We start from the raw sequence: 27,232 nt of genomic DNA, 5'->3' as shown, positions 1-27,232 counted from the left end.
AAAAAAAAAAGAACCCACCTGCCAATGCAGGGGACACGGATTCAATCCCTGGTCCAGGAAGAGCCCACATGCCGTGGAGCAACTAAGCCTGTGTGCCACAACTACTTGAGCCTGCGTTCCAGAGCCGGCGAGCCACAACTACAGAGTCCATGTGCCACTACTGAAGCCCACACCTAGAGCCAGTGCTCCGTAACAAGAGAAGCACACGCAGCACAACGAAGAGTAGCCCCCGCTCGCCGTAACTAGAGAAAGCCCACACGCAGCAACGAAGACCCAACGCAGCCAATAAATAAATAAATAAATATATTAAATAATAAAAATAAAATAGAAAAATAAAAACAATTGCTCACGCTGGCCTTTCTGCTGAGCCTGGCCCTGTGTGAAGGTGGGGAAACTGAAGACCTCTTGCTGCACGAGGATCCATCCTCCTGGATGCCCGCAGCCCCTCCCTTGTCCCAGTCCTGGTCAGTGCCCTTCTCCTCCCCACTCTCCTTGCACCCCTGCTGGTTTCAGGTGATAGGTCTTGGTGGTTGGGGTTTGGTCTTTTCTGCTATGTGCTGAGGATGGCTTGGGGAATTCCGGCCCCAGGGAACACCCCAGAGGATTCTGGATGACTGCTGGTCTCTGGTCAGCACTCACTCCCCACCATTCCTGCCACTGGAGGGCAAATCCCGTCGTAAACCTTGGGACAGATATAGCATGTTTTCTGGTGGTGACAGCCATGCTGCTCTCTTTTGGCCCTTGGCCCCTGAGCTCGGGGGCTGGTTGCATCGTGATCTCACAGGGGGCAGCACATATTTTTTCATTTGTGCCTGGGTTAAAGTAGGTGTACTCCTTTTTAAAAAATATTTATTTATTTATTTGGCTGTGCCGGGTCTTAGTTGCAGCACGTGGGATCTTCGTTGCAGCATGCAGCATCTTTTTAGTTGCGGCATGTGGGATCTTTAGTTGCGGCATGTGGTGGGTGTACTCTTATCCATCCTGTAATCTTTCTCTTACTATTGATTCTTAGATGGTGGTCACAGATGTGTATAATCACCGGTTCCACAAAATTTTCCAAATGGATGAAGGTTTAAACCACATCATGCCTCGGGATGACATTTTCGTGTGAGTACTCAGTGGTTTCTGCTGCAGGGTCAAAGGAAACATTCTAGAGGCTTTGCCAGTGTCTGTCAGTGTCTGCAGAGCAGAAGATCTGGCAGTTGGTGCTCATGTGGATTTGCCCCAACCCCTGGGTGCAAGAGATGGATGTTCAGGGAATTTTGGGTAGCCATCAGTGCTAAGCGCCTACTAGCACTTCAGAGCTAGACATTCCAGATAGCTCTCCTCCGCATGAACAAGGCTTTTGTCAACAGTTGCTACCTGTTAAGAAGGCCTGTTCAGTGGTTCTGCAGATGGTCCTGCTGTCAGAAATGCTTTTCTCAAGAAGAGTCACAGCTTTGTGAGGGGCCATGGGAAGATAGGAGAAGGGACGCAGTACAGGAAGGGTCTCGTCCTTTCTCCCAGCCACAGGTAGTGGCTTCTCAGGCAGGTGCCATCCCAGATGACAGGGAAGGTTGATTTAAGCAGCCTTTTCCGGCACTAACATCTGCAAGCTCTGAGACTCGGTTTTCTCATCCCTGTGGGGACAGTACACTCCAACTGCAGCTCGTCTCCTCAGCTCCTCCCAAATCCTCTTGCTTCAAGGCTGCTTTGTGTGATTGTGTGTGTGTCCCTCTTCCAAGTGGGGGTGGGGTGGAGTGTGAGCTTGCCTGAGCCCCCAGCAGCCACTTGCTCAGGGAGGCTTGCGTGTGGAGCACAACCATGTTGTCCCTCCCTCATTCCCTCTCAGCCAGAAACTTGCCTCTGCCGAGAAAGGTTTTTAGGATTTTGTTTTGGTTTTTGGTTTTGGCTGAGGAATGTAGTACACAAAGGAGGCATTTCCTTCCCTTTACATTTTTGTGGCCATTGACTTCTAGGTCACTCTAAAAGGAAGAATTCTTAACCACACCCAAGATCCTAGTTCTGTTCACACTTGCATAGGCTGCCTCCCCACTCGCAGCCGTGTTCCCTTACTTTACTAATGGAGGGTGCCAAGGCTCATGCTGGGGCACAGGGCTGGGACTGTCCACTTCTTACCCCAAGACCTTAACACAGTCTCCCTCAGTTCTGGAAACTAGTGTTCGCACATACCTGCGCTGAGAAGACCTGGGACATCACCTTGTCGGGAGGTTGGCAAACCACCAACGGAGGATTCTTCAGAGGGCTAGAGGGCCAGCCAGTTGGAAAGCAAATTGTTTTATGATGAATTGATAATTGTCTTATGAAAACACAATTGTAGCATCTAATACTTTTTGAGCATGTGATGTACTGTGCTACTGAGTTACTTAATCCTCACCACTACACTGGAAGGTGAGTGATCCCATTGTCCGCTGGATAAACAGACTTAGAAATTAAGGCACTTGGCCTGGTTACAGCAGCCAGAAAGTGGCAATGATGGATCTGGAACCTGGGCCAACCTCACTCCAAGGCTTGGTTCTTGACCATTATGCTGGACACCAGGGTCCTTACGCTAGAGCACACCTTGGATGTTTTTGTGAGTTTTTCTTTGAACTCCTCCTGCATATACTATAGTCAGGACTGTTTGCCAGGCATGTGGGGAGAGGTGTGTGTGTATATGTGTGTGTGTTTGTGTTTATAGTTTTCAAAAATTGAATCAGTAAGTTTGTGTCTCCCCCTGTAGGAAGAGGGAAAGACTACAGTTGGTTGCGAGCAATTTTGGTAACATCTATTCCAGGATAAAACATCTATAAATCTCCTCAATCCCATGTATTCACTAAGTAAGACACATTTTTCAAAATCATTGATTTGTATTTAGCAGTTTCTTTGGTTATCTCTGATTTAAAAAAAAATTAAATATGATTCTTTTACTTCAAGGTTTTTGAAGAAAGATGGCAAACAGTTTTATAAATTTGCTTCCTCATTTGAAATAAAGAGTCTTTGGCTTATATTCTAGGTATACGTCGCTGTACAGTATTTGGTTTTACTAAAGGGCAGGGCATTGAGAATGCCTTTTTCTAAAAGTTAAGCTCCTTGATGGGTGACAAAAGGTGAACTTGGTGGCTGGGCCCCCCTGTGTGCCTTCGTGTCTGAAGTGATGGTCTGGATGACAGGTGTCATCTGTGTTGAGTCCCAGTTGAAGGACCACAGAGTTTGAGGCCATGGTTGGGGGAAGGAGGATCACATTAGCCCCAGGTCCTGGGTTGTGTAGGTTCACCTTGTGTTAACAGTTGACCCTCTTTGGGATTCCTGACCCATCCTCTAGCATCATCTTGGAAATGGTTTATCCACCTTTTGTACTGAAGTGTGCTCTGTCCTAGTAACTGTAGTCCTGGCCACCATGTAGCTGCAGCTCAGAAATCCATCTCTCACAGAGACCTGCCGCTGAAGATGCTTTCTTGTGTGATTGACACAGGTACGAGGTCTGCAGCACCTCCACAGACGGCTCTGAATGTGTCACGCTTCCAGTGTACTTCAGGGAAAGGAAATCCAGGCCGTCGAGCACTTCCACTGGGGCAGTGCTATATGGGCAGCCACTGCTGGTTTCTGTCCCCAAGCACAAGCTCACCGTCGAGTCTTTGTACCAGGCTGTTTGTGAGCGTATCAGGTTGGTGGTAGGAATGTGATTTGCTTGTTATCTAAAATAAGATAGGCCCAGTAAGAGTGACTGCCCCCTGCAGAGTGCCAGTGTTGACCCCGTGTGCTCACTTCTGTTAGAAATGTAGTTGTGTTGGCCCCTGGGAGGGCCAGGGCAGGTTCTGTTGGGACAGAACATCTAGCACATCTGAAGCACCATGACAGTGAACACCTAAGCCTCTTCGAGTCCCTGGAATCATGTCTTCACACCTGTCAGTCACCTGCTTGAGGGAGTATAGTGCTTTGATGGCATTTTGTATTTGAATGTAATTTCTGAACTACTCCACTATCATTCTGAACCTGATAATTAACATTACTGGGAAATATTTTTTTAAATGATGGTGCCACGCAATGTTTATCAAAGATTAGAAACAGACTTTCTCAGAGTTTTCAGTGCCCTGGTAGTTAAACTTCTTATCTCATAGGTTCCTCTCAATTTCTTGAAGTGTTAAGCCATCACATGAATTTTAAGGCCCTTTTATTTACATAAATTGCTTTGTGAATAGCTGAATATATAAATTAAGAACTACTTCATGCTGAGTAGTGGAGAAAAACAGGTAAAGGCTACAACTAACAAACAATTTCTTTCTTTCTTCTTTTCAAGCCGCTATATAAAACAACCTTTGCCTGATGAGTCTGGCAGCTCGCCCTTGGAGCTGGGGGCCTGCAATGGCTCCAGGGGCAGCTGTGAAGGTGAGCGTACGCCACGCTGTGGGGCTGTGACTGACCAAATCCCTCCCGACTTCCCTCTTCTTCCAAAGGTGTTGTATACATGGGTGAGGGAGGCTCTGAGGCGGGGTTGGGGGCTCTGCCTAGAGAGCAGACCTGGAAGCCCTGTCTGCACCACTTCACTCTGCCAGAGCCCATTGTCCAACTTTGACACCTCGTGTAATCTTAGGCGTGGAGGCTGGGTTTCACCTCAGGGAGACTAAGCATAATAGGACTGAGTGACTTGCCCAGGGTCATGTAGCAGAGTCAGGATTTGATTCTGACCTGTTGGGATTGCTGAGTACACTTGGCTGCCTTCACAAGCTGGCTTGTGTCTGTAGAGCTTTTGTCTTGGTCCTTACCCATCACCATGGTCAGCAGCCGCCCCTGGGGAGGACAGATGTCCTGCCCAGCCAGTCAGAAGGCAGAGACAGGTTCTCTTGGGCCTTTCTTTCGACCCAGGAAGCCACAGGTGGTAGCTGTCTCTGGGCAGCTCCTGATGTGGGAGTGACGAGCCACAGTTGGAAAAGCAGTAGGATAGACTTGTTGCAAGAAACCCAGAGCCCTCACCATCCTTCTGTGCCCTAGTGCTCACAAGCTCATCTGTGACCGTGGAGCTGTGTCTGACCTGCACTGTGGCTGTCGTCCTTCTTTTGGGGGCCTGCGTGACTGACTAGGTGGCTTTATTCCTATAAAACCAATGTCCTCCAGTTCCTATGCTTTGTGAATAGCTGAATATATATTCTCAGTTGAAAATTCAAATGCCCAGATTTCTGCAAGACATGCCTGGTCCTGGAAAGTGAGAATTGACATTAAAAATAATGACCAGGGGCTTCCCTGGTGGCGCAGTGGTTGAGAGTCCGCCTGCCGATGCAGGGGACACAGGTTCGTGCCCCGGTCCGGGAAGATCCCACATGCCGCAGAGTGACTAGGCCCGTGAGCCATGGCCGCTGAGCCTGCACGTCCGGAGCCTGTGCTCCGCAATGGGAGAGGCCACAACAGTGAGAGGCCCGCGTACTGCAAAAAAAAAATAATAATAATAATGACCAGAAGGCTCTGTCCTGAAGGGATATTCCAAATTGTTGGTATTTTAGGTTGAGTATTTATTATAGTCGTACTCCTGTTCTTGCCCAGAATATCGTGTTCTCCTCCCACAAGGGATGAACAGGAGTGTATTTTGTGCACAGGTCCCACAAGCAGACATGTTGGAGCTATAGTGGTAGTCTCTGAGCAGACCTTGGGTGACCTATGGGTTCTTAGTGCTCTGGAAGTTGAGGCACTGTGATTCCCAGCTTGAGGTGTGGGGCAGACCTCAAAAAGTCACTTCATCTCTCTTAACCTTGGTTTACCCATCTGCAAAATGGGATGATGATAACGGCTTCACAGAGTTGAGGTTACTGTTTAATGAGATAGTGTGGTTAGAGTATCTGGCACATAATAGATGCTCAGTTAATAACAGCATCAAGTCAGTATTTGCTCTTGTTAAAATTAGCCTAGTTTCTTAGACATTCCATCTGTCAGTCTCTTGTTCAGTCTCTTGTTCTCACTGCCTTCTTTTGAATTCCATAAGTGAGCCTTGGTGCGTAGACTTCAAATCGTGTTTAATGTTAAAATAATTCTAACCTCTTTACTGCCATGGCTCCTTGTTAGGCCTGTGGTGGCTGTCTCCTGCTGATTCTCTGAGTGTCTTGGGCAGGACAATGTTTCACTTGCCAGTCTGAGAGCAGAGCAGGCTTACCTGGGCGTAAAAGGGGCTGTGCCACTGCTTCAGGAGTGAAGTGAGCTAATTGAGAAAGGAACCTCTGTGAGAGCTGAGGCTGGCAGTCTCATGCACACTGGCTGTTTCAGAGTCCTGCTCATGGGGACTCATGTCACACTGTCATCCATGGCTGTGATGATCCTGTGGCCTGACAGGAAACCGTGTTGCATTGTCCTGGGCCCAACTTGTCCTTCCTCGTGAGAACTCCTGAGACACAGTCTTTGAAAGAGGATTTTTTTTTTAACTTATTTTTTGGCTGCATTGGGTCTTCGTTGCTGTGCATGGGCTTTCTCTAGTTGCAGCGAGCGGGTGCTACTCTTCGTTGCAATATGCATGCTTTTCATCGTGGTGGCTTCTCTTATTGTGGAGCACAGGCTCTAGAGCGCAGGATTAGTAGTTGTGGCGCATGAGCTTAGTTGCTCCGTGACGTGGGGTCTTCCCAGACCAGGGATCAAACCTGTGTCCCTTGCATTGGCAGGTGGATTCTTAACCACTATGCCACCAGTGAAGTCCCTGAAAGAGGATTCTTATGTAGAATATACGTCTTCCTTTCCTCAGTTTCCATTTCTATTGCTATTTCCCCAAACATATAAACTTCATATTTTGAATCTTTTCTTCCCCCGTTACTTTTTTTTTTTTTTTTTTTTTTTTTTTTTTTTGACTGTGCCATGCACCTTGTGGGATCTTAGTTCCCTGACCAGATATTGAACCTGGGGCCCCGGCAGTGGAAGCACCAAGTCCTCACCACTGGACTGCCAGGGAATTCTCTTCCCCTGTTACTTTTACATCACCTTTTGGAGTTGCCCCCATCTTTGTTGAAATTACTTATTTGATACCTTAACTTTCCCCTTTGACTGCCCAACAAAAAAAATTATGATGAGCATGATCATGGATTTTTTAATTGCAGCCACATATACCAACCAGTTCTCTGGAAACACCTGGGAAATTTACTCATCACCATATGTCTCTAGAATGCCTCTTTAAATTTCTTTTTTTAATATAAATTTTATTTATTTATTTATTTATTTTTGGCTGCATTGGGTCTTTGCTGCTGCACGCAGGTTTTCTCTAGTTGCGGCGAGCGGGGGCTACTCTTTGTTGTGGTGCACAGGCTTCTCATTGCAGTGGCTTCTCTTGTTGAGGAGCGTGGGCTCTAGGCACACGGGCTTCAGTAGTTGTGGCACACAGGCTCAGTAGCTGTGGCGCACGGGCTTAGTTGCTCCGTGGCGTGTGGGATCTTCCCGGACCAGGGATCAAACCCGTGTCCCCTGCATTGGCAGGCGGATTCTTAACCACTGTGCCACCAGGGAAGTCCCTAGAATGCCTCTTAAAACTTTTTTTTTCCCCCTGGCTGCGCGGCTTGCAGGATCTTAGTTCCCCAACCAGGGATTGAAGCCACGTCCATGGCAGTGAAAGCGCTGAGTCCTAACCACTGGACCGCCAGGGAACTCCCCCCCTTCAAACTCTTGAAACCCGGCAATCTCAAATGAATAAAGAGAAAAAAGGAGGGGAGGATCCTGTGTGCTGTGTTCCTTGGGGCCCATCATGGTGCCTGCACCTGAGAGACATGCAGTAAATACTTGTTGAAGGGACAGTCATCATGTTTCTTGTGGAGGAACTGAAGACCTTTACTTAGTATTTGTGTTCATTATCATATTTAAAGTTTTACTTTTAAATTGTTTCTTACCAGCCGGTCTTCTTGAGTATTGAGTATGGGTTTAATTTTGGTCCTTTTCTCTCTGTGCCTAATGATCAAGTTGAAAGAGTCAGACTATGTGGGATGAAGCCCAGTAAAGTACCAAGTGGTGAGGGCCCCAGATTTAGGGCTGGCAGGACTGCTGACTCACTTTTACCTTCTGGTGACTCCTTGGACCTCTCTGGGCCTCTGCGTCCTCATCGTGGAATAGCTGTGCCCACTTGCCTGCTTACCAGGTTGTGGGGGTGTCACATGTGAATTTAAGTGCCTTGTAGATGCAAAGGGGTAGATGTAGTTTCACACACACAGGACTGAATCTGGAAGGAAGCACCACAGTTAGGTATGAAATAAAAATTACAGCATTGAAATGGTGGCAAATTACATACATGTTATTTTTCATTTGTATGCTAGGAGAAGACGAAGAAGAAATGGAGCATCAGGAAGAAGGCAGAGAGCAGCTTTCAGAAACAGAGGACAGTGGGGAGGATGAGCTGGGAAGTGACCATGGCGAGACCACCCAAAAAAAGCTCAAAGGCCGGCCCTGCCCAAAAAAGCTTTTTACCTTCTGCCTTGTGAACTCCTATGGCACAGCCGACCTAAATTCACTTGCAGCTGATGGGAAACTGCTTAAACTCAACTGTAAGCACTTTCTCTGCCCTTTCAAACTGGGCTTTTGGGGACTTAGGATCTACTGGAAAATCCTTGCACTTAGCACTCACTGACTGCACTGAGCTTTCATCATCTCATAGTATGGCTCCAGGAACAGACACTTGTGTGATTCTTGGCTTAAAGCTCCCTAAAGACTGTTTCAGAGACATGACACCCCTCCGCACTTTCCCTTGGCCTTCTTGTCAGGCTTTTCTCTTCCGTCCTTGATGACTTCAGAAGGAAACGAGCTCTCCCTCCACTCCCACCATCCTTCAGGACTTCTGTTCGGGTTGATAACACTTCTTGTAGCCCTCCTAGGTGGCAGCATTTCCCCAAACTTATGAGAATAAATGCATATATCTTTTGTTCCATGAGAATACTCATGAAATGTGACCCATCTAGAGAATGGTCATGGATTTCACAGGCTGTTACCTGGAGCCTGTAATGGAGGCTGCTGTACGGATGGGAAGGGGCATCCACACGGGATGTGTGTTGTGCGTGAAAAGCAACATGTGGATAGTGAAGATGCCTACCCTGGGTCGGGAGGGGAGCTGCAAAAGCATCTCTTGTGTCTTTTTGCTTCCTTCATTGGAGAAGAGATTTGCTAGATGTCCTCTAGTTTGCTAGCTTGCTTCCCTTTTTAAATAATTACCTAAAAATAGTTTTTTAAACAGTTTTATTGAGATGGTTTTGGATCTTTCTTGTCTTTTTGCAGTTCCATTCCCTCTGTGCGGCTTCTTGTCTTTAGTGTAATGCCTTGCAAATTCTAGCCCCCTTCTTTTTTTTAAAATTTATTTATTTGAATTTATTTATTTTTGGCTGCTTTGGGTCTTCATTGCTGTGCGCGGGCTTTCTCTAGTTGCAGCGAACAGGGGCTACTCTTCGTTGTGGTGTGTGGGCTTCTCATTGCAGTGGCTTCTCTTGTTGCGGAGCATGGGCTCCAGTAGTTGTGGCTCACAGGCCCTAGAGCGCAGGCTCAGTAGTTGTGGCACACAGGCTTAGTAGCTCCACAGCAGGTGGGATCTTCCCGGACCAGGGCTTGAACCCGTGTCCCCTGCATTGGCAGGCAGATTCTTAACCACTGCGACACCAGGGGAAGTCCCTAGCCCCATTTTGGACACCGGTCTTTGACTCCTCAACTCAGTCTTTTGTTCTCCTCCCCTGCCCGCTCACGCTATGGCCTGGAAAATGCCTCCAGGCGATAAGCTGGAGCCATGTAGGCATCACCTTATTTTTTGCCTTCTCTCAGGGATCTCACTCTTGCTCTGCCTAATATTCAGTGTCTGAAAACAGTTATTTCCTCTATTTTGTCAGTTTTTCTTGTCGTTTAAGGCAAGAGGAGAAATCTGGCCACTGTTACTCCATCTTGACCTGTGCCCTTTCAGAATTCTATGTAGTTAGTGCCTTTAAAGTGTGTCTGTAGCATTGAGGAAATCTTTGCCAAAGGATTTGGGGGCCCAGGGATTCAGAGTTGGCTGGCTCAAGGCAGAGCATTACTCTTGGCAGTGGCTGTTGATGGGTGAGCATGTGTTGATGGCATAGCCTGAGTGTGGTCCTTCTCACTCTTGTCACCTGAGGAGCCTCTACTGTTGCTGGCCATTCAGTAGTGAGTGACACTTTGGTCCTCCTCCACAGCTCGATCCACACTAGCCATCGATTGGGATAGTGAGACCCGGAGCCGTTATTACGATGAGCAGGAATCTGAGGTAGGTCACTCGGCATTCTTGGTCAGGGGTATGTGCTGGTTTCTTCTTCGGGTGGGTCTCTCTCACCAGTTCCCCAGGAGTTTAGCAAGGTATGTTTTAGACCGAGAATGAAAAGCACTTAAAGATTTTGTCATTACATGTTCAGAGGCTCCAGAAAGTACATTATATTCCAGGCGTGAGAGCTCGTGAGGCTGTGGCTGAGCCTGGTAAGATTTTGTTTCCTCAGCAGACCTCAGCACTTTGTTCCTCACAGACCTACGAGAAGCACGTCAGCATGTTGCAGCCTCAGAAGAAAAAGAAGACAGCAGTGGCCCTGAGAGACTGCATCGAGCTCTTCACTACCATGGAGACCCTTGGGGAGCATGACCCCTGGTATGCAGCTCCCACCTCTGGGAAGGGGCACCCAGGTACCCTGGGACTCTGAGATCTGCTGGGTCCATCTGTGTACACAAAACCCTTTGTATTTGGACTTGTCACTTTTTTACATGGCTGACCCTACAACACAGGTTTTTCTGTGTGAATTGTGTTTTCCAGACTAGGAAAGCCATCACCCTCTTTTGGAAGGTGGCTTAGAGACCTCCCTGCCCTGAAGCAGTCATGCTGAGTACAAGAAAGGATGTTATGGGATTGCCTCCATGCTTGAGAGCCCAGGTGGCACTGGCCCCCTGCCTCCCCACTAAGTGGAGGTTTCTCTTTTCAGGTACTGTCCCAACTGTAAGAAGCATCAACAGGCCACAAAGAAGTTTGACCTGTGGTCCTTGCCGAAGATTCTGGTGGTCCACCTCAAACGTTTCTCCTACAATAGATACTGGAGGGACAAGCTTGATACAGTTGTGGAATTCCCAGTCAGGTGGGTCCCTGGGCTGCAGTGTTATTTTTGGGAAAATTAAAAAACAGGCAGACAATCTGGGCACTGATTGGCAGAGTGTTTTGCTGCCAAAGACTTTTCTGCGTTAAGGTGTGTGTGTTGCTAGGCTCTGAGAAGTTAGACTTTGGCTCACTTCCCCTCCGTGTCTGTAGGGAAAGGACTCTCCAGTAGAAGCACTTCCTCTCTCGAGTCCCTTACGCAGCCTAACTGAACTGGTCTTCCCATCTGTCATTGGTCCCAGGGAGCCCAGGCTCAGTAGGGCAGCACAGGGACATGCTGTACCTCATTAATGCAGGGGCACAAGGAACCAGAGAGTAATCTGCTGGGGAGAGTTGGATTTTTGGGGGTGCAGATCCACCACAGTCCTGTCCCTGGGGCAGGGACTGGGACTGGCTGTCTACTAGTGTCCTCTTAGGTCCCAGGGTACAGAGTATAAGTGACACAGGCAAGTCAGTCAACAAGGTAGGGGTCCCCCCACAATGTGCAGATTTAAAAATGCTTTTTGGGGGATGGGGGATGGGTAGATAGTTACATGAAGATAGACATGTCAACAGGAGGACCTAGGTGGCGGGTATATACATGTTTGTTGTAAAATTCTTTTTTCTGTATGTTTGAAATTTTCAAAATAAAACATTAGGGAAAAAAGCTTTTGGGGGCCTATTTTGGTATTTAGCTTAAATTTTTATGGCACTAGTTGTAAATCTGATAGTAAAAGCCATTTTTACAAAGTTGCTGCAGCCCTCGTGTCTGTGCCCAGAGCCCTTCTTTGACATTTGGTCTCGGGTAAGGCTTCTCTTTTCCAGTCTGAACATGTCAGTGGTCAGAACAAGACCCCAGGACCCCTTCTGTCTGGACTGTTCATTCGTTCCTTCTGCACTTAGTTTCTGAGGGCCTCCCTGTGTTATAGCCTGTTGCATGAAAGGGGTTGCTGGGTTGCTCTGACTTCTTTCTCTGAGTTTAATGTATTGAAGGGTTATTTTTGTTTTCTGTGCTCAGAGCTCTGAACATGTCTGAGTTTGTCTGTGACCTGTCAGCAAGGCCTTATGTGTACGACCTCATTGCCGTGTCCAATCATTATGGAGCCATGGGGGTTGGCCACTGTAAGTACTGGCATCTGCTTCCTTCTGAGATGTTGACATGCCCATGGCCAGTCACCTTTCACCAGCCTCTCCCTGTGTGCCAGGCATCGCCCTAAGCACTTAACTTACACAGCTCCACGGGCCTCAGGTTGCGGGCTTTTTCCATATTGCTGCCCTTCAATTTTTGTGGTAGGATGGTGGTTCATATTCTTTAATGCAATAATCCACCTCTGGGAAACCTAAGGAAATTACTTGACTTTGGGGAAAAGCTTCATGTGCAAAGATATTCACCTACTTATAATAGTGAAAAATTAGTATTATTTATAAGAGTGGAAAATTAATATTAGCATTGGTGATCAACCGTTGGCACTTCTGTCCATCGATTTCATGGAAGAGTACGCAGTCATTGCAAAATAAAATTAATAATAACATGGGGAAATACCCATGGTATGTTAAGGGAAAACAGCTACACAAAATTGCATCATTACAGAAAGTAGTATCACAACTACATTGAAACAAAAGACAGAGAAGCTATGATAGGAGCGGGGAAAGCCTAGGAGGAGAGAGACCAAAATGTTAATTTTACTATTTTTTCTTTGTTCTACTTTATTTTCCAAAATTTCTATAATGTGTAGGTTTACCTTCACTTTTATACTTTTACTAGTTTATTTTGTTACTTGTTTATGGAAAGGTGTTAGTGATGTTGAAGTGAGGAGCTGGGTTTCCTCATCTCTCTTCTATTGCATCTGCACCATGATAACTGCCACTGCACCCAGTGTCAGGACCCCAAGAGATGACACCATGGGAGGTGTCAGTTCCATTTACACTTACAGTGGATTATGGAACTGCCCTAAACCCCAGTCTTCTCTTCTATACTGGTAAGCTTTTTCTGTTGGCCCAACAGTCTGTTCTCCTGCCTCTCTGCTCTTACCATATCACCTCTTGCCTTTAGATGGCTGCTCAGTCTCCAGCCCTCAGGTCTACATTCCAGGCCATTAGAAGAAGAGGAAAAAAGGGCATGACCTTCCCTTTTAAGCAGATCTCCCAGAAGTCCCCCTCAACTCCTCTACATACATCTCATTGGCTATCACTTGGTCACAGGGCTACCATCTAGCTGTAGGAGAGGATGGGAAATAAAAATTGTGCCTGTTTGAAAATTGGGGCTCTACTGGAGTGGCTATTAGCAATCTCTGATCATATCATATCCTGCAGCACTTACTCTTCTCTAACTTTTTTCTCCCCAAAGTAATTTCACTATCTATATTCATGCATACTGGACACACGTATTCATTTTTAACTTCCATTTTAGCATATAAACACTGCTGGGGGCAGGTTACTTAGCCTCTTTATGCTTCAGTTTCCTCATCCAGGTTAGGCTTCAGTTTCCTCATCCAGGTTAGGCTGGTTATGTGCAGGTCCACATTGGGTCCACAGTTGGAATGCCAAGATTGAGAACCACCATTGCTGTTGTTATGCCAAGCATGGACAGCGGGGACACGCCCTTGGCACCTTCTCTGTCACTGTCCCATGTCCTTCACCACCACTTGGTGCAGTAGGCACTTCAGTGAGTAATGGTTAAACAGCTTAAGGAAAAAAAAAAAAAAAAAAACCCAGCTTGCCAAAGCCACACAGCAGGTTGAGACTGGAAACCAGATCTCCATCAGATTCTGTTGTTTCTGAGAGTCTGGGTGGAGCAGGAATTGGGTATTGCTGCTGGGATTCCTGTTGTAAACACATCCTGCTTCGAAATAGTGTAAAATCAAAACCGGAAGTGTTGGCTGTGGGAAATGCTTGCCCAGTGTGGGGAAATGCTTGGCCCGGTGTGAGGAATCGTTATCCAGCCACAGATTCTTGACTCACAATTTCAAAGGCAGATATATTTAAGTTTTCTTGTTCACATCCCAGCTTTGCAAACCCGAACACCCAGTGTGTCCCTCTTTGGGATTATTACCCCACAGGCTCCAGAGGCGGTGAGGGGCAGTAGTAGCCAACCATCCGCCTGGATGAAGTGGGGGAGTTGGACTTGGCATGTTTCTGAGAACTGTTGTTTTGTTTAAATCTTAAAGTATCGGCTCCTTTTAATGGTCCCCGGACTCTGGGTTATTGCTCATAGCCATCCTGAAGATTGACACTGGATTCCTCTATTTTTTGGATTAGTTTTCCAAAATTACAGTTTAAAGCCTTGGTCGCTCCATTTTTACTCTTTTAGTGCCTTTTTGAGAAGGAACAGATTTTTTTTTTAACATCTTTATTGGAGTATAATTGCTTTACAATGGTGTGTTAGTTTCTGCTTTATAACAAAGTGAATCGGCTATACATATACATATATATCCCCATATCTCTTCCCTCTTGCGCCTCCCTCCCTCCCACCCTCCCTAGGAACAGGTCTTTTTTAAAAGGATGAGTTATCTTTTGGTTGGTAGGACACAAGCTATAAATTACTTTTAATTTCAGACTCTGTTTGTTTCATGTTTTGGAATTGTGTTGCTGTTGAGTGCCACTGTAATGAGCTAGCCAGATTAGCTCTCTTGGTGACCGGCTAGAGTATTCTCTTGCTTTGGCAGACACTGCGTACGCAAAGAACAAACTGAACGGGAAGTGGTATTACTTTGATGATAGCAGTGTGTCCCTGGCCTCCGAGGATCAAATAGTGGTGAGTAGGCCCTAATGCCTGGTTCCTACTCTTACCTTTAGGGATTAGAGCTGGGAAGAGTCTTCTGGGCTAGTTGGTTATTTAGTCATCCTGCTGAGACAGTGGAAGCAAGGTGTGGTGGAGAAAGAGTTGGCTGCTATTCCTTCTGGGACCCTTCCTAAATGAGATGCTCAACTCTCCTCGGGGTCTGTCACAAGGCCCCTGCCTTTCCCCACTCCCTGGGGAGGGTCAGCATGAGCCAGCCTCAGGTAGAAGGGTTTTCACAGTCACTTCAGTGTGTGGCTGCACAGGGCAAGACGGCGGATCCCTGAGAGTGGTGTGTTCTGAACAGAGAAAAGCTGGGGGGGAAATGGGTGATTTTTCCAACCAGTGAATGGACGTTGCCCCTCTTGTGTTTTAGACGAAAGCAGCTTATGTGCTGTTTTACCAGCGGCGAGATGATGAGTTGTATAAGACGACTTCACTCAGTTTTCCTGGATCCTCTGATGGAGGGACGAGACCAGGCAGCTCACAGCAAGGCACGGGGGATGATGAGACGTGCAGCATGGACACCAGCTGATGCTGCCTCAGTGACCCTGCACCCCAGCACCGGTGCAGTCCCTCAGGAGAACACCTTTGACACTGAAGACTTGCTAGTGTTCCGTCTAAAAGCCGGATGAGGAAATTCTTTTATGAGAAAAAAAAAAAAAAAGGTTATGTTAGGAGGCTGAATTCGTTTTCTTTTTATACAGGTGGTGAGAAATTTCTGTAAAACCTGTGGAGCTGCAAAGTAGGGGTTGGGCTGGGGGCACATAATGCAGTATGTCTGATGGATTCCAGAGAACGGAGAGGAACACACTGTTCATTGAGTTTGCTGTGGCCATGAAGACCTGCCACAGGCTGCCCTGCGTTCCTGGATTTTTGATTCTGGTGATGATTACTGTTCCCCCCAGTAGTCTGCCCACAGTAAATGAAGCCTCGAGTAAATGATGTTGTCCCCTTCTCCCTTGCTGTGCAGTGAGATGGGTTTATAATACCCTAAAAATTAGCCACCAAAGCCCATTTCTGTTTCCCTTTGTGTCATCTTGGAATATCCAGCTTTCTCCTCCCTAATGAAATGAAGATGCTTGGTGTTGGGGTTTCCTGCCCCTCCGTCTCCTGTGGAACCTAGCAGTTCTGTTATGTCCCCCAGCATCCTTGATGAACTGAGACAGTTGGATACCCCTCTGGCACCTTTATTAGATATCACTTGGAAGTTGGTACACTAAACCGCTGGGTACTGGGTCACGTCTAGTAGTTTCTCTCCCTGTTGGCTCAAGAATGGGAACCTTCCTGGGCTTGGAAAGGGCTCCTATTATTGCTGATTTCGGTTAGAAGTGAGATCCCCGCCCCTCCAGCCGATTTTCTTTCGGCGGTCTGGCCTCCTTAAGCCTGCCCGGGCCGCACTCCCAGGGCCGTTGTCTTTGTCGCGGGGAGGCCTGAGACCTCTTTCCCCTCCGTGGGTGGGGCCCTTGTTTCCCTTTGCGTTGGTTCAAAGAACAAGGTCATCCGGGCTTTTCTTGTCTGACCTTTAACCTGAGCCGTGGGGGTTGGGCCTGTCAGTCGCGGGCATACGCGACGGATCGATGAGGGCGTGCGGGACGACCGTTGGTAGGGGCGGTAGTGCGGGAGCGCCGGCTGCTCGGTGAGGACCCGGCTGTGGGTCTCCGCTCGGGGGCTGGCCACTGGGTGGGGCCGGGCCGGAACCTGCGACCGAAGGGGCTGCGGGCTGGGATGAGGGGCCCGGAGCCGGAGGAGGAGGGATGGTTCCGTCTCCATCGCCGGTTCCTCCCTCCCGGAGAACCGCGGGCCGCACCTGACCCCACAGAGAAAAAAGCGCCGGGAGTGTGGGTTTCCCTGCTCTCCGACCCATGGCGTGGATCAAACTTAAGGAAATTGTGGCAAATACTCCATTTGGGGGTGGTTTACAACCTCATCTGTAACATTATTTTCACGTTGCTGTGTGCATTTCCAGTGTATTGTATAATAAAGACATGGTCGCTTTTAGGGGAGATGTCTGAAAAACTGAGAAGATGCAGAAAGGAGCTGACTGCAGCCATTGACCGGGCCTTTGAAGGAGTCAGTCATTCCCAGGAGTGCTCAGGCATGCAGAGTCTGGAGCTGGACGCTGCGCCGCTTTCCTTCCCCTTCCCCATGCACAGGCTCCTCTGCCGGAGGCACCCGCTGGCAGCCTGCTCCTCTGCGGCTCTTTTCTCTCCTGTCCCGTTTGCTCCTGGGATTGAGAGCCCTGCCATTGCACCAAACCACGAACCCGTGAGTGCAAAGACACGCGCTCTATGCCCCAAAAGAAAACCTCTGACCAGCAAGGAAAACATATCGATGCGTTCCTCCATCTTGGCACCTGAAAGACAGTTTTGGAGAGCGGCAGGAGATGGGGAGAACTGGAGAAAAGACAGTCTAAGGTGATTCCAATCTGAATAGTTTAATAGCTATAATTAGGGGTATCTCATATCTGAAAAAATTGTTGAAAATCCTAAATTGAGTCCATAACACTACTCTTGCCTCCCCTCTGAAGCTCTAAGACTTTATTTGGGAAGTTTGTAAACATTCTTCAGAATGTGTGTGTATGTGTGGTTTGAGGGGGTGAGGGGTCTTGGATGTCTAACCAGTCATGGAAGCCAGTGTGTGTGTGTGGGGGGGTTTGAGGGGGTGAGGGGTCTTGGATGTGTAACCAGTCATGGAAACCAGTGTGTGTGTGTGTGTGTGTGTGTGTGTGTGGTTTGAGGGGGTGAGGGGTCTTGGATGTATAACCAGTCATGGAAACGTGTGTGTGTGTGTGTGGGTGGGTGGGTGGGTGGGTGGTTTGAGGGGGTGAGGGGTCTTGGATGTATAACCAGTCATGGAAATGTGTGTGTGTGTGGTTTGAGGGGGTGAGGGGTCTTGGATGTATAACCAGTCATGGAAATTGTGTGTGTGTGTGTGTGTGTGTGTGTGTGTGTGTGTGTGTGTGTTTTGAGGGGTGAGGGGTCTTGGATGTATAACCGGTCATGGAAACCACTCTGCAGTACCAAAAGGGGTAGTGAATGTTAACCTAATTTTAAAAGTCATCTTATTTTTTGTACTGCAGAAACACACATCTTAATTCCAGTGTGTTTTTCCCCACGCTGGGGGGAGGCGGATCGATGGCTGGGCCCTGACTCCATCCTTGCTTCTGCTCCCCTTCCTCACCCCAGAGCTTTTTAGGCTTTCCCTGGGATAAGGTCTTCCCTAGACCTTTTCTTCTCCCAGGTAGCTGCAAACTGCCTCATCCTAGGCACCTTGATTTGAAGCAAGGAGGACCATATGGGCTGAAACTTTAAGGTCCTGCCATCTTGGTTGCTCTGTAGTCAGAGACTGAAGAAGCCATTTAATCCAGTTCTACAAATATTTGTGCTCGTATTCACAAACATTAATGGGCATTATGATGCTTTTAGTCAATTTCACTGATTCAGTGGTTCCCAGTCATCCTCTAATCACAGCATAAATGACAATTTAAAGTACCAGTGTTTGTCTTTAAGATTATCTAACACTGAATTCCCCTCCAATATTTTCTTGAAAGAGGATCTAATCCCCCACCTTTTTCTTTTCACCTGGGGGCTGCAGGAAAGATATGGAGAAAGATTTGAAGGTTGAGTCAAACATGCCACTCAGCAGTTCTAGCCAAGAGATCACAAAGGATTTGCCTGACATGATCGGTGAGTACAGAGAGCTGGTCCATCCTTTCCCTAGAAGGATAGGTTCTTCACACAGGCCCCTGAGTCAGCACGCATCTTATAAAAAAAAAAATTCTTATCTCTTTTCCACTGGCTTGTTAGATTTGTTTTGCTCACAGCAGAGAGCCTTCATGGAGCTGATAACCTGGGAGAGTTACACATCAGTCAAGTCATTTCATAAACGTACAGTTAGAGTGAATCTTTGGAGGCCAGGGACAGCAGCCCCTGTTGGTGGATGAGCTTAGATGTGAAGGAAACAGGACATAGGCAGAGATGGGGGTAGGGGTAGAGGAGAGTAGTCCAGCTGGGGGGGCATTAATACAAGATGAGAAGAAAATTTAGAAGCCAAAAACTCCCCTATAATTCCACCATCCACCACAAAGGCAGCCACTGTTAATACAGTGCTGTATATCCTGTCATAGATACTTTTTCTACACACACATGTGTGTATTCTGTGTGTGGACTATTTTTTTTAAAAAACTTTTATTTTTAGCTTTTTTTCCCTCATTTTTTGGCCACGCCGCACAGCATGTGGGATCTTAGTTCCGCGATCAGGGATCGAACCCATGCTCCCTGAACTGGAAGCTCAGAGTCTTAACCACTGGACCGCCAGGGAAGTCCCAGCAGGCAGCATTTTGATTACCCAAAAGATCCCATTTTTCTCACACTGTGTCTTCTGCCCGCAGGTCAGGGAGTAGTTTCTTGAGAGCCGGAACAAACACATGCATCTCTGTATCCTCCCACTTAAACCCTCCTTGGAAACCAAGGAGATGGTTGGGGCTCAATAAATACCTGAGCTAGGAAGGGGGGCACCAAGCCCATGTTAGAATGTGGCAGCCTGCCAGCCCCGGGGGTAGGAACACCGGCTTTGCAGAGTCCCTGGAGATGGCCGCCCATTTGTGGTTTTTAACTTGTGCCTGAAGTGTCTTAAGAAATCTCTCACTGGAATTGTAATGCTGAATGTTTTTATTTTTAAGACCATACAGGCATCCAAACTATTGAAGAAGTGGCTGGAAAACTAGAATTTGAAAGCGAGTTGAACCGTGTGTGTGGTTGCTGTGAAGATTTGCCCTTCAAGGAGGAAGCCTGGGCCCTGCTGGTGGACGAGAGCCCTCAGGAAGCCTCGGATGCAGACCCTGGTGGCCTCAGGCAGGCTTTCTATGATCACAGTATCGTGGAGACTGTTCTGGACTTGGAAGAGGACTACAATTTACTGACCTTTTAAATACCGAATTGAGTAAGGACAGTTGACTTCAGCTTTGATTCTTTACAGCAGGAGTCTGATGTTAGGGCGTCTGTGCAGGGCAGTCACAGTTGTTATCAGGGGCCACATTCTTCAGAGGCTTGGAAGAATCTGAATTACCCCAACCTTTTTAACTTCCAGTTGTGTCCCTTTTTGAGCTGAGAGCCCAGTTTATTTGTTTAATTCTGTTGCTTTGAAGTGTTTCTTTTTTTTTCACCTCTTTTTTTTAACATCTTGACTGTTTTTTTGATTGATGTTCAATATACCCAGAACCCAAGGCAGGTGCAGGTCTTGGGCCTCTGCTCTGTGTCTTCATGTTCTTTTCCATGGACCCCTGAAAAAGTACGGGGGCCACAACCAGCATGGGCTTTCTCTACCCCTGGGACCAGCCCATCCCAGGCCAGCTCAGCCTGTATGGAGGAACTGGCATCAAGATGGACCTTGGCCCCAGGCCCTCTGCCACATTTGCGCACTTTGCACACAAGGCTGCCTGTCCCCCGCACGGGCCTCATGCCCTCTTCATGTCCAGACCCTCAATCCCTCCATCCTTTCCCCTGCCCAGCTCAAAGCCCTCTGCAAAGGCCTCCTACTTGTGTCAGCGGGGCTGGTAGCATCCCTTATTAGGTTTCCTGGGCTGGAGCCAACCCTCCACCACGGCTTGAGAGAAAGGACATCATCAGAAATTATTTGGACAGATCTCTCAAAACCATGATGTTCTTTCAGGAAACCTAATAAGCTGTTGGGCAAGATATCATGCCTCCCAGAAGCTGAGTCTCAGGGAAGTGCCCGCCTCCTAGGCATAGGGGAGTATGGGGGTAAGGAGTCTGGTGCAAAGCTGTTGTAAGACCCAAAACTCAAACCAAGGAGCTGGGAGGAAGTCCCAGGGGCCGAGGGCCCCCCCACACCAGTCCATATTTTAGGCTAGTGACCCAGCATAGGGCAGGCTGCAGAGCTGGCATCACCCCTTTCCTGGGTGATTCCTGGAGATTCCTCTGGGCCCCTAGGTAGAGACCTTGCATCTACTCCGTAGCTGTGTGAGACTGGGCACTTGCCTGACCCTGAGAACTAGCCTCCAGCCACTTCATGGGACAGGCCTCCACTGGGGGATAGAGGGCAGGACGGGCTAACCAGAGGCTCCTTCCAAGCCACCGTACACTCACGCCCTGCAGCAGATAATAAACATCACAGATTATGGAATTGGGGTTCACTTTCTATTCCCTGAATAGGAGAGACAGGAGCAAATAAGAAGAAATGCTCACAGCTTCTTGCCTGCCCCACTCCACGGGGAATGGGGCCATCTGGAGGGAGAGTTGTCAGGTTACTTGATATTCAGAAAACCATGTTTCCCAACAGTGAGTTCCAAATAATATGCCTTGATGTGGATACTCTCCCACAGAGGATGTGGGGCTAAATCCTCATCTCCCCCAACCCCTGCCTGTCACCACCCCTTGAGGGTGAGCTGAACTTAGTGACTCACTTCCAAGGAATAGGGCTGGGAAAGGGAAAGATAGTAGATTACATGGAGAAGCCTGGCAGACACCACTTAACCAAGTGATGAAGATGAGCACCACCCATGCTGTCCTGTGCACGTCACCCACCCCTGACAGGATACGATGAGAAGGGTGCTTCATTTCCATGGTATTCCTACCAAAACCTCCCAGCCCCAATCTAATCGTGAGACAAACATCAGATGAACCCAGTTTGGGGCATATTCTACAGGATACCTGGCCAGGACTCAAGACTGTCAAGGTCCTTAAAAGCAAGGAAAGACTCAAAATCTGTCACAGAGCAGCGGACACTGAGGAGACACAAAGACTAAATGCAGTGCGTTGTCCTGGATTGTGTCCTGGAACAGAGAGAGGACATTAATGGAAAAACGGATTAAATCTAAATACAGGCTCAAGTTTAGTTACTAATATGGTTATTAGTTTCTTAGTTTTGACAAGTACGCCACAGTTATGCAAGATGTTAACTTTAAGAGAAGCTGGGTGAAGGATATATTTGAACTTATTGTCTTCGCAACTTTCCCGTAAAATCTGAATTTATTGCAAAATTTAAGATGTATTTATTTTTTTTTTAAATGCAGTTGATCCCAAGTTTGTGAAATGTGTGTATGAGCACACATGCAGAGGACTGTTACGGAGGAACAAGGAGGGTTTAGGTCTTTTTCTTGTCTGTATTTTTAAATTTATCTGCAGTGGACATGTATCACTTCTGTAGAAAAAAGAAATTATAGTTGTTTTTTAAAACCCTCATCTTCACCAACCAACCATGGGCATCCCTCACCAGAAACCTGCCCAGAGGTGACCTTCACAGTTTGCAGGAACTGGTGCAGGTCCAGGGCTTGCAAGGGGGTGCTCAGCAGGACCCTGACAAGGGGCTCGCCCTTCCCTGCGGGTGCTGGACCCTCAGGGCCAGAAACTCTGGGTCTCACAGAGCTGTTTCTCAGCACTCAGTGCTGGGAATGCGGATCTAGCCCTAACCCTGCAAGACTGAAATGAGAGGATTTTTCTTCTGCCTGCAGCAGAGACTGTGGCCCTTGGGAATGAGGGCAGAGCCTGGGGTAGGGGTGGGATAGGAGGGAGGGGTCAGGTTTTCCCTGGCTGGATAGACAAATATACCTCTGTTTTAGCAAAGCCTTTATGTGAAAATTCAGATTTACCAAAAGGGCTAATTCATCCTGGAATCCTTAAATGAGGAGCTTTTCCTCACTGTAGAAACACAGCTATTTAGTAAAGCAGGTGAGCCCTGAGCCTCTGGCATGCCAGTCCCAGAGTAGCTGGGGTGGCCATGTGGTCATTTCCCTGGTGACACCTACTCTTGTCTCTGCATCCCTGGCTCCCCAAGGTGCCCAAAGGACACTTTCCTGCCTTTGTCACCTGCTTCAGGGTGGCGGGCAGATGTGTGCTCCTCTGCACGGAGCAGGGGTTTGGGGAGTTAGTCTCTAGGGATTTAGCTGGAGGAATAAAAGGAGCCTGGAACATTTTTTGCCTAGAACATTCATTTTAATAAACTTGGGACCAAAGAGTTATTGGGGAGACATTGATATTTGAGAAACTAAAAATGTTTTACGTCATTCGGTTCTCTCCCCCACAGTTCATCTTGGAAAGCCAAACAATCCCTGAATTGTTTCCGTGGAAACACCAAACTGCAATTTGGATTAGCAGAATCAAAATAGAAACAAGGCAGCTTCAAGAATAAATAGGAGCTTTGGAACCTGCTAGTCACCAACTGCCAGTTCAAGCTACAGCACAAGGCATGTGAGAAGCTGGGCCCATCCAGTTCTATAAGGAGGGGTTTCCAGGTCCCCTGGCTACATGCTGCCGGGTCAATGCCAAAGTCACTAGAAACCAGCTCTGTCTGCATACTGGTAGACTTGTAACAATACTTAAGGTAGGAACTGGTCTGTAAAGCTAGGAGAGGCTGGGGGTCTGGAGGGAAAGGTGGGGTGGGTGGGGAGAAGGGACAGGAAAAAGGAGAGATGAGTGAATGCCGAGTGAAGTTCCAGCAAGGAGCAGAGACCACAGCTGAGGCCTGAGAGTACAGCAACAGTTCTTTCAAGAGGACAATTCAAGGGACTTCCCCAGTGGTCCAGTGGTTGGGACTCCAAGCTTCTACTGCAGAGGGCGCAGGTTTGATCCCTGGTCGGGGAACTAACATCCCACATGCCATGCAGTGTGGAAAAAAAAAAAAAAAAGACAATTCAAGGGTGGCCAAGGGCTGGAAACAGTGACCCTATTCTCAGCCCCATCTGGATTGCAATGTTCCCCACATTCCTGTCTAGCAACACAGGTCTAGACTGGAGTCTGGATTCTTGCCAGGTAAGCTCTGGGGGCACTTGTGGTCAGTAAGTGCCTGCCTCTGTGTAGCTCCAGCCAGCACAATCAGGCACGAAAGCCTACCTTCTCATCTCTGAGTCTCAGGGTTCCCTCCCCCTACCTCCTGCTCCCCTCACCAGGGGAATGGGGGAGGCACCTCCTGGCCCACCTGCCCTGGCTCCTTTGCATTCTCCTGCACCCTGCACTTCCAATCCCAGGGAAGACTCCAAGGGGGTCAGGAGACAAGGAGGAGGGAGACAGATAACCTGGGGGACCTTTGCCCCTCACCTTTGCACTCAGGAATGTGCTGATAGGGCAGCAACACCATCCTGCCACTGGAGGAGTTGTGAGCTATTAATGATCAAAGAAATTGATGAAAAGGATTTGCAAAAGAGGCCAATCTCCCTCCTCCCTCTAACTGAGGCACAAGACATTTAACATGGCAGTGAAGGCCAGTGAACTAGGCAAGCCAGGGAGGCCACTGCACCTGGTTATGGGTAGCTATTGGAAAGGCTGTCATCTAGAGACAATCTGAGGCTCTGGTAATTTGCTTTCTCCCTGGAGTATGTGGGAGAACATTAATATTTTAGATTCCAGCTAAATATTTAGAGGGAACAAAGTTTTACTCAGGAAATCTGTTTGACAGTGGATTCCAGCCCTAGTGGGGAGGACTTTCCGTGCTAGGCCAGCTGGAAAATGCCTGATTTGATGAAGAGTTTTGGCCTAAGGCCTGGCATGAAAAACAATTGCAGAACTACGTTCAGCTCTTGTAGGAAACCACTATCTTTTTTGAGGGCAAAAAGTCTTGTTTTCTGGGCACTTTGGGTGGGAGCTGGCCTGGGAGAGAGGAATGGGCATCTTATAGGAGATCCGTCATCAGGACCCCTTTGAAACGTCTGAGACAAAGAAGGGAAGTTGCAAAGGAATACCAGAGAGACCCAACTTTCAGGACAGGCTGCCAGGAGCTGTTTGAAAGATAAGCAAGAAATACCTGCTCTCAGTAAGTATTTATCAATTGTCTACTAGTGCCAGACACTCTCCTGGATGCTGAGGATACAGTAGGGACAAGGCAGATGCTGCTCTTGCTTCTGGAGTTTATATTCTACTGTGCAATGTGGGCAAACACAAAAATACTGATTTAATATATCATTTCAGATGGAACTGTATGAGAGAAATTAAAACAGGGTAAGGGAATGGGCAGTGAGTAGGGTGAGCCCCTTCAGAAGAGGAGAGGTCAGGAAAAGGCCTCTCTGTAGGTGACATTTAAATTGATACTTGAATGTCAAGACAATTAGGTGCTGCAAGTGACTTCACTTCCATCCTCGGACTGTAGCTGGAGTTGTATAGAGGGAGGAACCCCTAGGTGGGCCCTAGGCCGGTAGACCTCCCACCACATTCACCCGTGTGGCTACATACATCTCTATCAGCATCCGAAGAGCCAAAAATGTTGCGTGCCCCAGGGACGTGCCTGGGCTGCGTCATACTCACCAAATTTGGCAGGAACACAATAGTTAAAAAAAAAAAAAAAGCCTTAGGAATAAAATAAGAAACAGACTATCCTTTCCGATGATTGCCAGAGACAGGCAGCATAATTTTAATTAACCCAGCCTTGTTAGGCAAAAAATTTACTGCTCATTCTACAAAAACACCCAGCTCTGAGTCACTCTGATCTTTGACTTTAAGCAAAATGAAATACTTTTGAAGAAATACAGGATTTCATAACTCACAGCAGAATCAAAGAACAGAGGGTCCTGCTTTGGCATTTCAAAGTTGGACAAGACCCTTCAATGAGAAGGCCACAGTCATAAATACTGGTGGAGTTCTCTCAACAGGGTCTCAACTGTGAAGTAAAATGACTAAACCTTTCAACTTAGAGTAATAAAACATTTCCAGATACAGACCCCTCTGATCTACAAGCCTCATGCTAACTGCTCCACAGCCACCTGTAGTCAGTTTGGGAAGGGCTGGGCTGCTTCCTCCCGTGCCATCCTTGCACAGGCAGAGAAAACCAGCAGGGAAGGCAGTGGAGGCTGGCAGAGGGCAGGGTGAACAGATATCCAGTGAGACCCACAGGGAGAGTAGAGGCCAGGGCACCCTAAGGCAGAGCCCAAGTCTGTCCTTCCTAGGCCTTGAAGAGAGAAGGCTGCTGCCATTGCCTGTGGCTGTAGACAGCAGGACGCCCTTGGTCTGGAAATGAGAGTGAAAGCACCTTAGGCTGGTTCCTGGTAGCCCTGCCAAAGGTGTCACAGGCAAATGAAACTCTCCCAGATTTTTGTGGGATACATAACCCTGAAAATAAAGAATAAAAAAATGAGAAATCAGGAACCATTACTTTCTATAACGGCCCACTCAGAAGCCCCATTTTCAGGAATTCCCTGGCAGTCCAGTGGGTAGGACTCAGCACTTTCACTGCCGTGGCCCAGTTTCAATCCCTGGCCAGGGAACTAAGATCCCCTGCAAGCTGTGTGGCATGGCCAAATAAAAAAAGCTCCATTTTCAACCCTGTACTGGCTTGATAATAGGCAGATTCTGGAAGCTGTCCATCCATGAGGATTTTTACTTTCATAAAAAAAAGAAAAATCAGGGCTTCCCTGGTGACACAGTGGTTAAGAATCTGCCTGCCAATGCAGGGGACACGGGTTCGAGCCCTGGTCCGGGAAGATCCCACATGCCATGGAGCAACTCAGCCCGTGAGCCACAACTACTGAGCCTGTGCTCTAGAGCCCACAAGCCACAACTACTGAGCCCACGAGCCACAACTACTGAAGCCCGCGTGCCTTGATAAGCCACCACAATGAGAAGCCCGCGCACTGCAACGAAGACCCAACGCAGCCAAAAGTAAATAAATAAAATTTTAAAAAAAGAAAAGAAAAATCAGTTTGAGTAGGGTGTGGTTTATTCAAAATCATCTTATGAGAAGCGTAAGGAATAAAAAGATGGTACGCACCTTAAAAGTTTTATCTTTATTTTTTGATTTTTTTGTATTACAAAAGAAGTACATATATATTGCAAAAATTCAAAAACTTCAACAAGATATAATTGGAAAGCCAAAGTCTCATATAAGCGCACTGCTCTCCAGAAATGACACAGGGCCCACAGCCGCTCTCATTAGCTTTAAAAGAGTGGTTGAAAACAGGACAGGGGAAAACGGCTAGAAAGAAAAATGGAACCGTGTGCCTGTGAAGAGTGTGGTTCCCGGCATTTGTTCGGCGCATGTCACCTCTCTTTCCTTGGTGGCTTTATATTTCTCTGTTCACAGGAAGTCTGACTTGTGTGTGCCCTATAATATTTCCACTGACCAAAAAATGCAGATGCTCTCGCAGCAAAACTGGATAAAAATAATAATTAAAAAAAAATCCTGAGGCCCAGAAAGATATTGGTCACGTGAAGGAAATGTTTGAAGACCAAAAATGTTGTGTTTGGGAGACATGCTGCCACACCAACAGTTTTGTGAGAGCCCTTCTGCTACTGGATATTCCATATGGAAGGCAGCCCTCCTTCTACCAAACACAACACCCTCCTCCTTATGCCCCACACCCAGGCTGCTGCCCCAGCTCTCATCACCACCTCTGCACACATTTCATTCCCCTAAATAAGGGTGTATTTATCCCTATGCTCTGTCATGGGCAGCACCTGGTACCCAGAATG

General features: G+C 47.6%; 2 protein-coding genes across 7 annotated transcripts in view; both read left to right on the top strand.

Annotated features, from left to right (window-relative positions):
- The window catches only part of USP4 (ubiquitin specific peptidase 4), a 50,889-nt gene extending 34,456 nt beyond the window's left edge, over positions 1-16,433 (top strand). For 2 of the 5 annotated variants that reach the window (XM_060109091.1, XM_060109090.1), the window contains 10 exons: positions 1,013-1,107; positions 3,455-3,646; positions 4,280-4,368; positions 8,250-8,477; positions 10,122-10,192; positions 10,446-10,564; positions 10,893-11,042; positions 12,057-12,160; positions 14,704-14,792; positions 15,193-16,431. In XM_060109091.1, the coding sequence (XP_059965074.1) occupies positions 1,013-1,107; positions 3,455-3,646; positions 4,280-4,368; positions 8,250-8,477; positions 10,122-10,192; positions 10,446-10,564; positions 10,893-11,042; positions 12,057-12,160; positions 14,704-14,792; positions 15,193-15,351 (1,296 nt within the window). In that variant the 3' untranslated portion in view covers positions 15,352-16,431. Of the gene's footprint in view, positions 1-1,012; positions 1,108-3,454; positions 3,647-4,279; positions 4,369-8,249; positions 8,478-10,121; positions 10,193-10,445; positions 10,565-10,726; positions 10,828-10,892; positions 11,043-12,056; positions 12,161-14,703; positions 14,793-15,192 lie in introns of those variants that run through there. The other 3 variants (XM_060109094.1, XM_060109092.1, XM_060109093.1) reach the window with 3 other exon arrangements.
- A 94-nt stretch (positions 16,434-16,527) lies between these two features.
- On the top strand, positions 16,528-22,932 carry C10H3orf62 (chromosome 10 C3orf62 homolog). 2 transcript variants are annotated; one of them, XM_060109098.1, is made up of 4 exons: positions 16,528-17,233; positions 18,414-18,505; positions 19,501-19,760; positions 22,863-22,932. In XM_060109098.1, the coding sequence occupies exons 1-3, from the start codon at positions 16,545-16,547 to the stop codon at positions 19,746-19,748; spliced, it is 1,029 nt and encodes a 342-aa protein (XP_059965081.1). In that variant the 5' UTR covers positions 16,528-16,544; the 3' UTR covers positions 19,749-19,760; positions 22,863-22,932. The 2 variants fall into 2 exon arrangements, with proteins under 2 accessions (XP_059965081.1, XP_059965079.1); XM_060109096.1 differs by lacking the exon at positions 22,863-22,932 and having other exon boundaries at positions 19,501-20,068.
- The last annotated feature ends 4,300 nt before the right edge of the window (positions 22,933-27,232 follow it).

Source organism: Mesoplodon densirostris, chromosome 10, assembly GCF_025265405.1.
Source record: "Mesoplodon densirostris isolate mMesDen1 chromosome 10, mMesDen1 primary haplotype, whole genome shotgun sequence".
Classification (NCBI taxonomy): domain Eukaryota; kingdom Metazoa; phylum Chordata; class Mammalia; order Artiodactyla; family Ziphiidae; genus Mesoplodon; species Mesoplodon densirostris.
The sequence above is the reverse complement of the archived record's forward strand: the minus strand, read 5'-3'. Positions and strand labels throughout refer to the sequence as shown.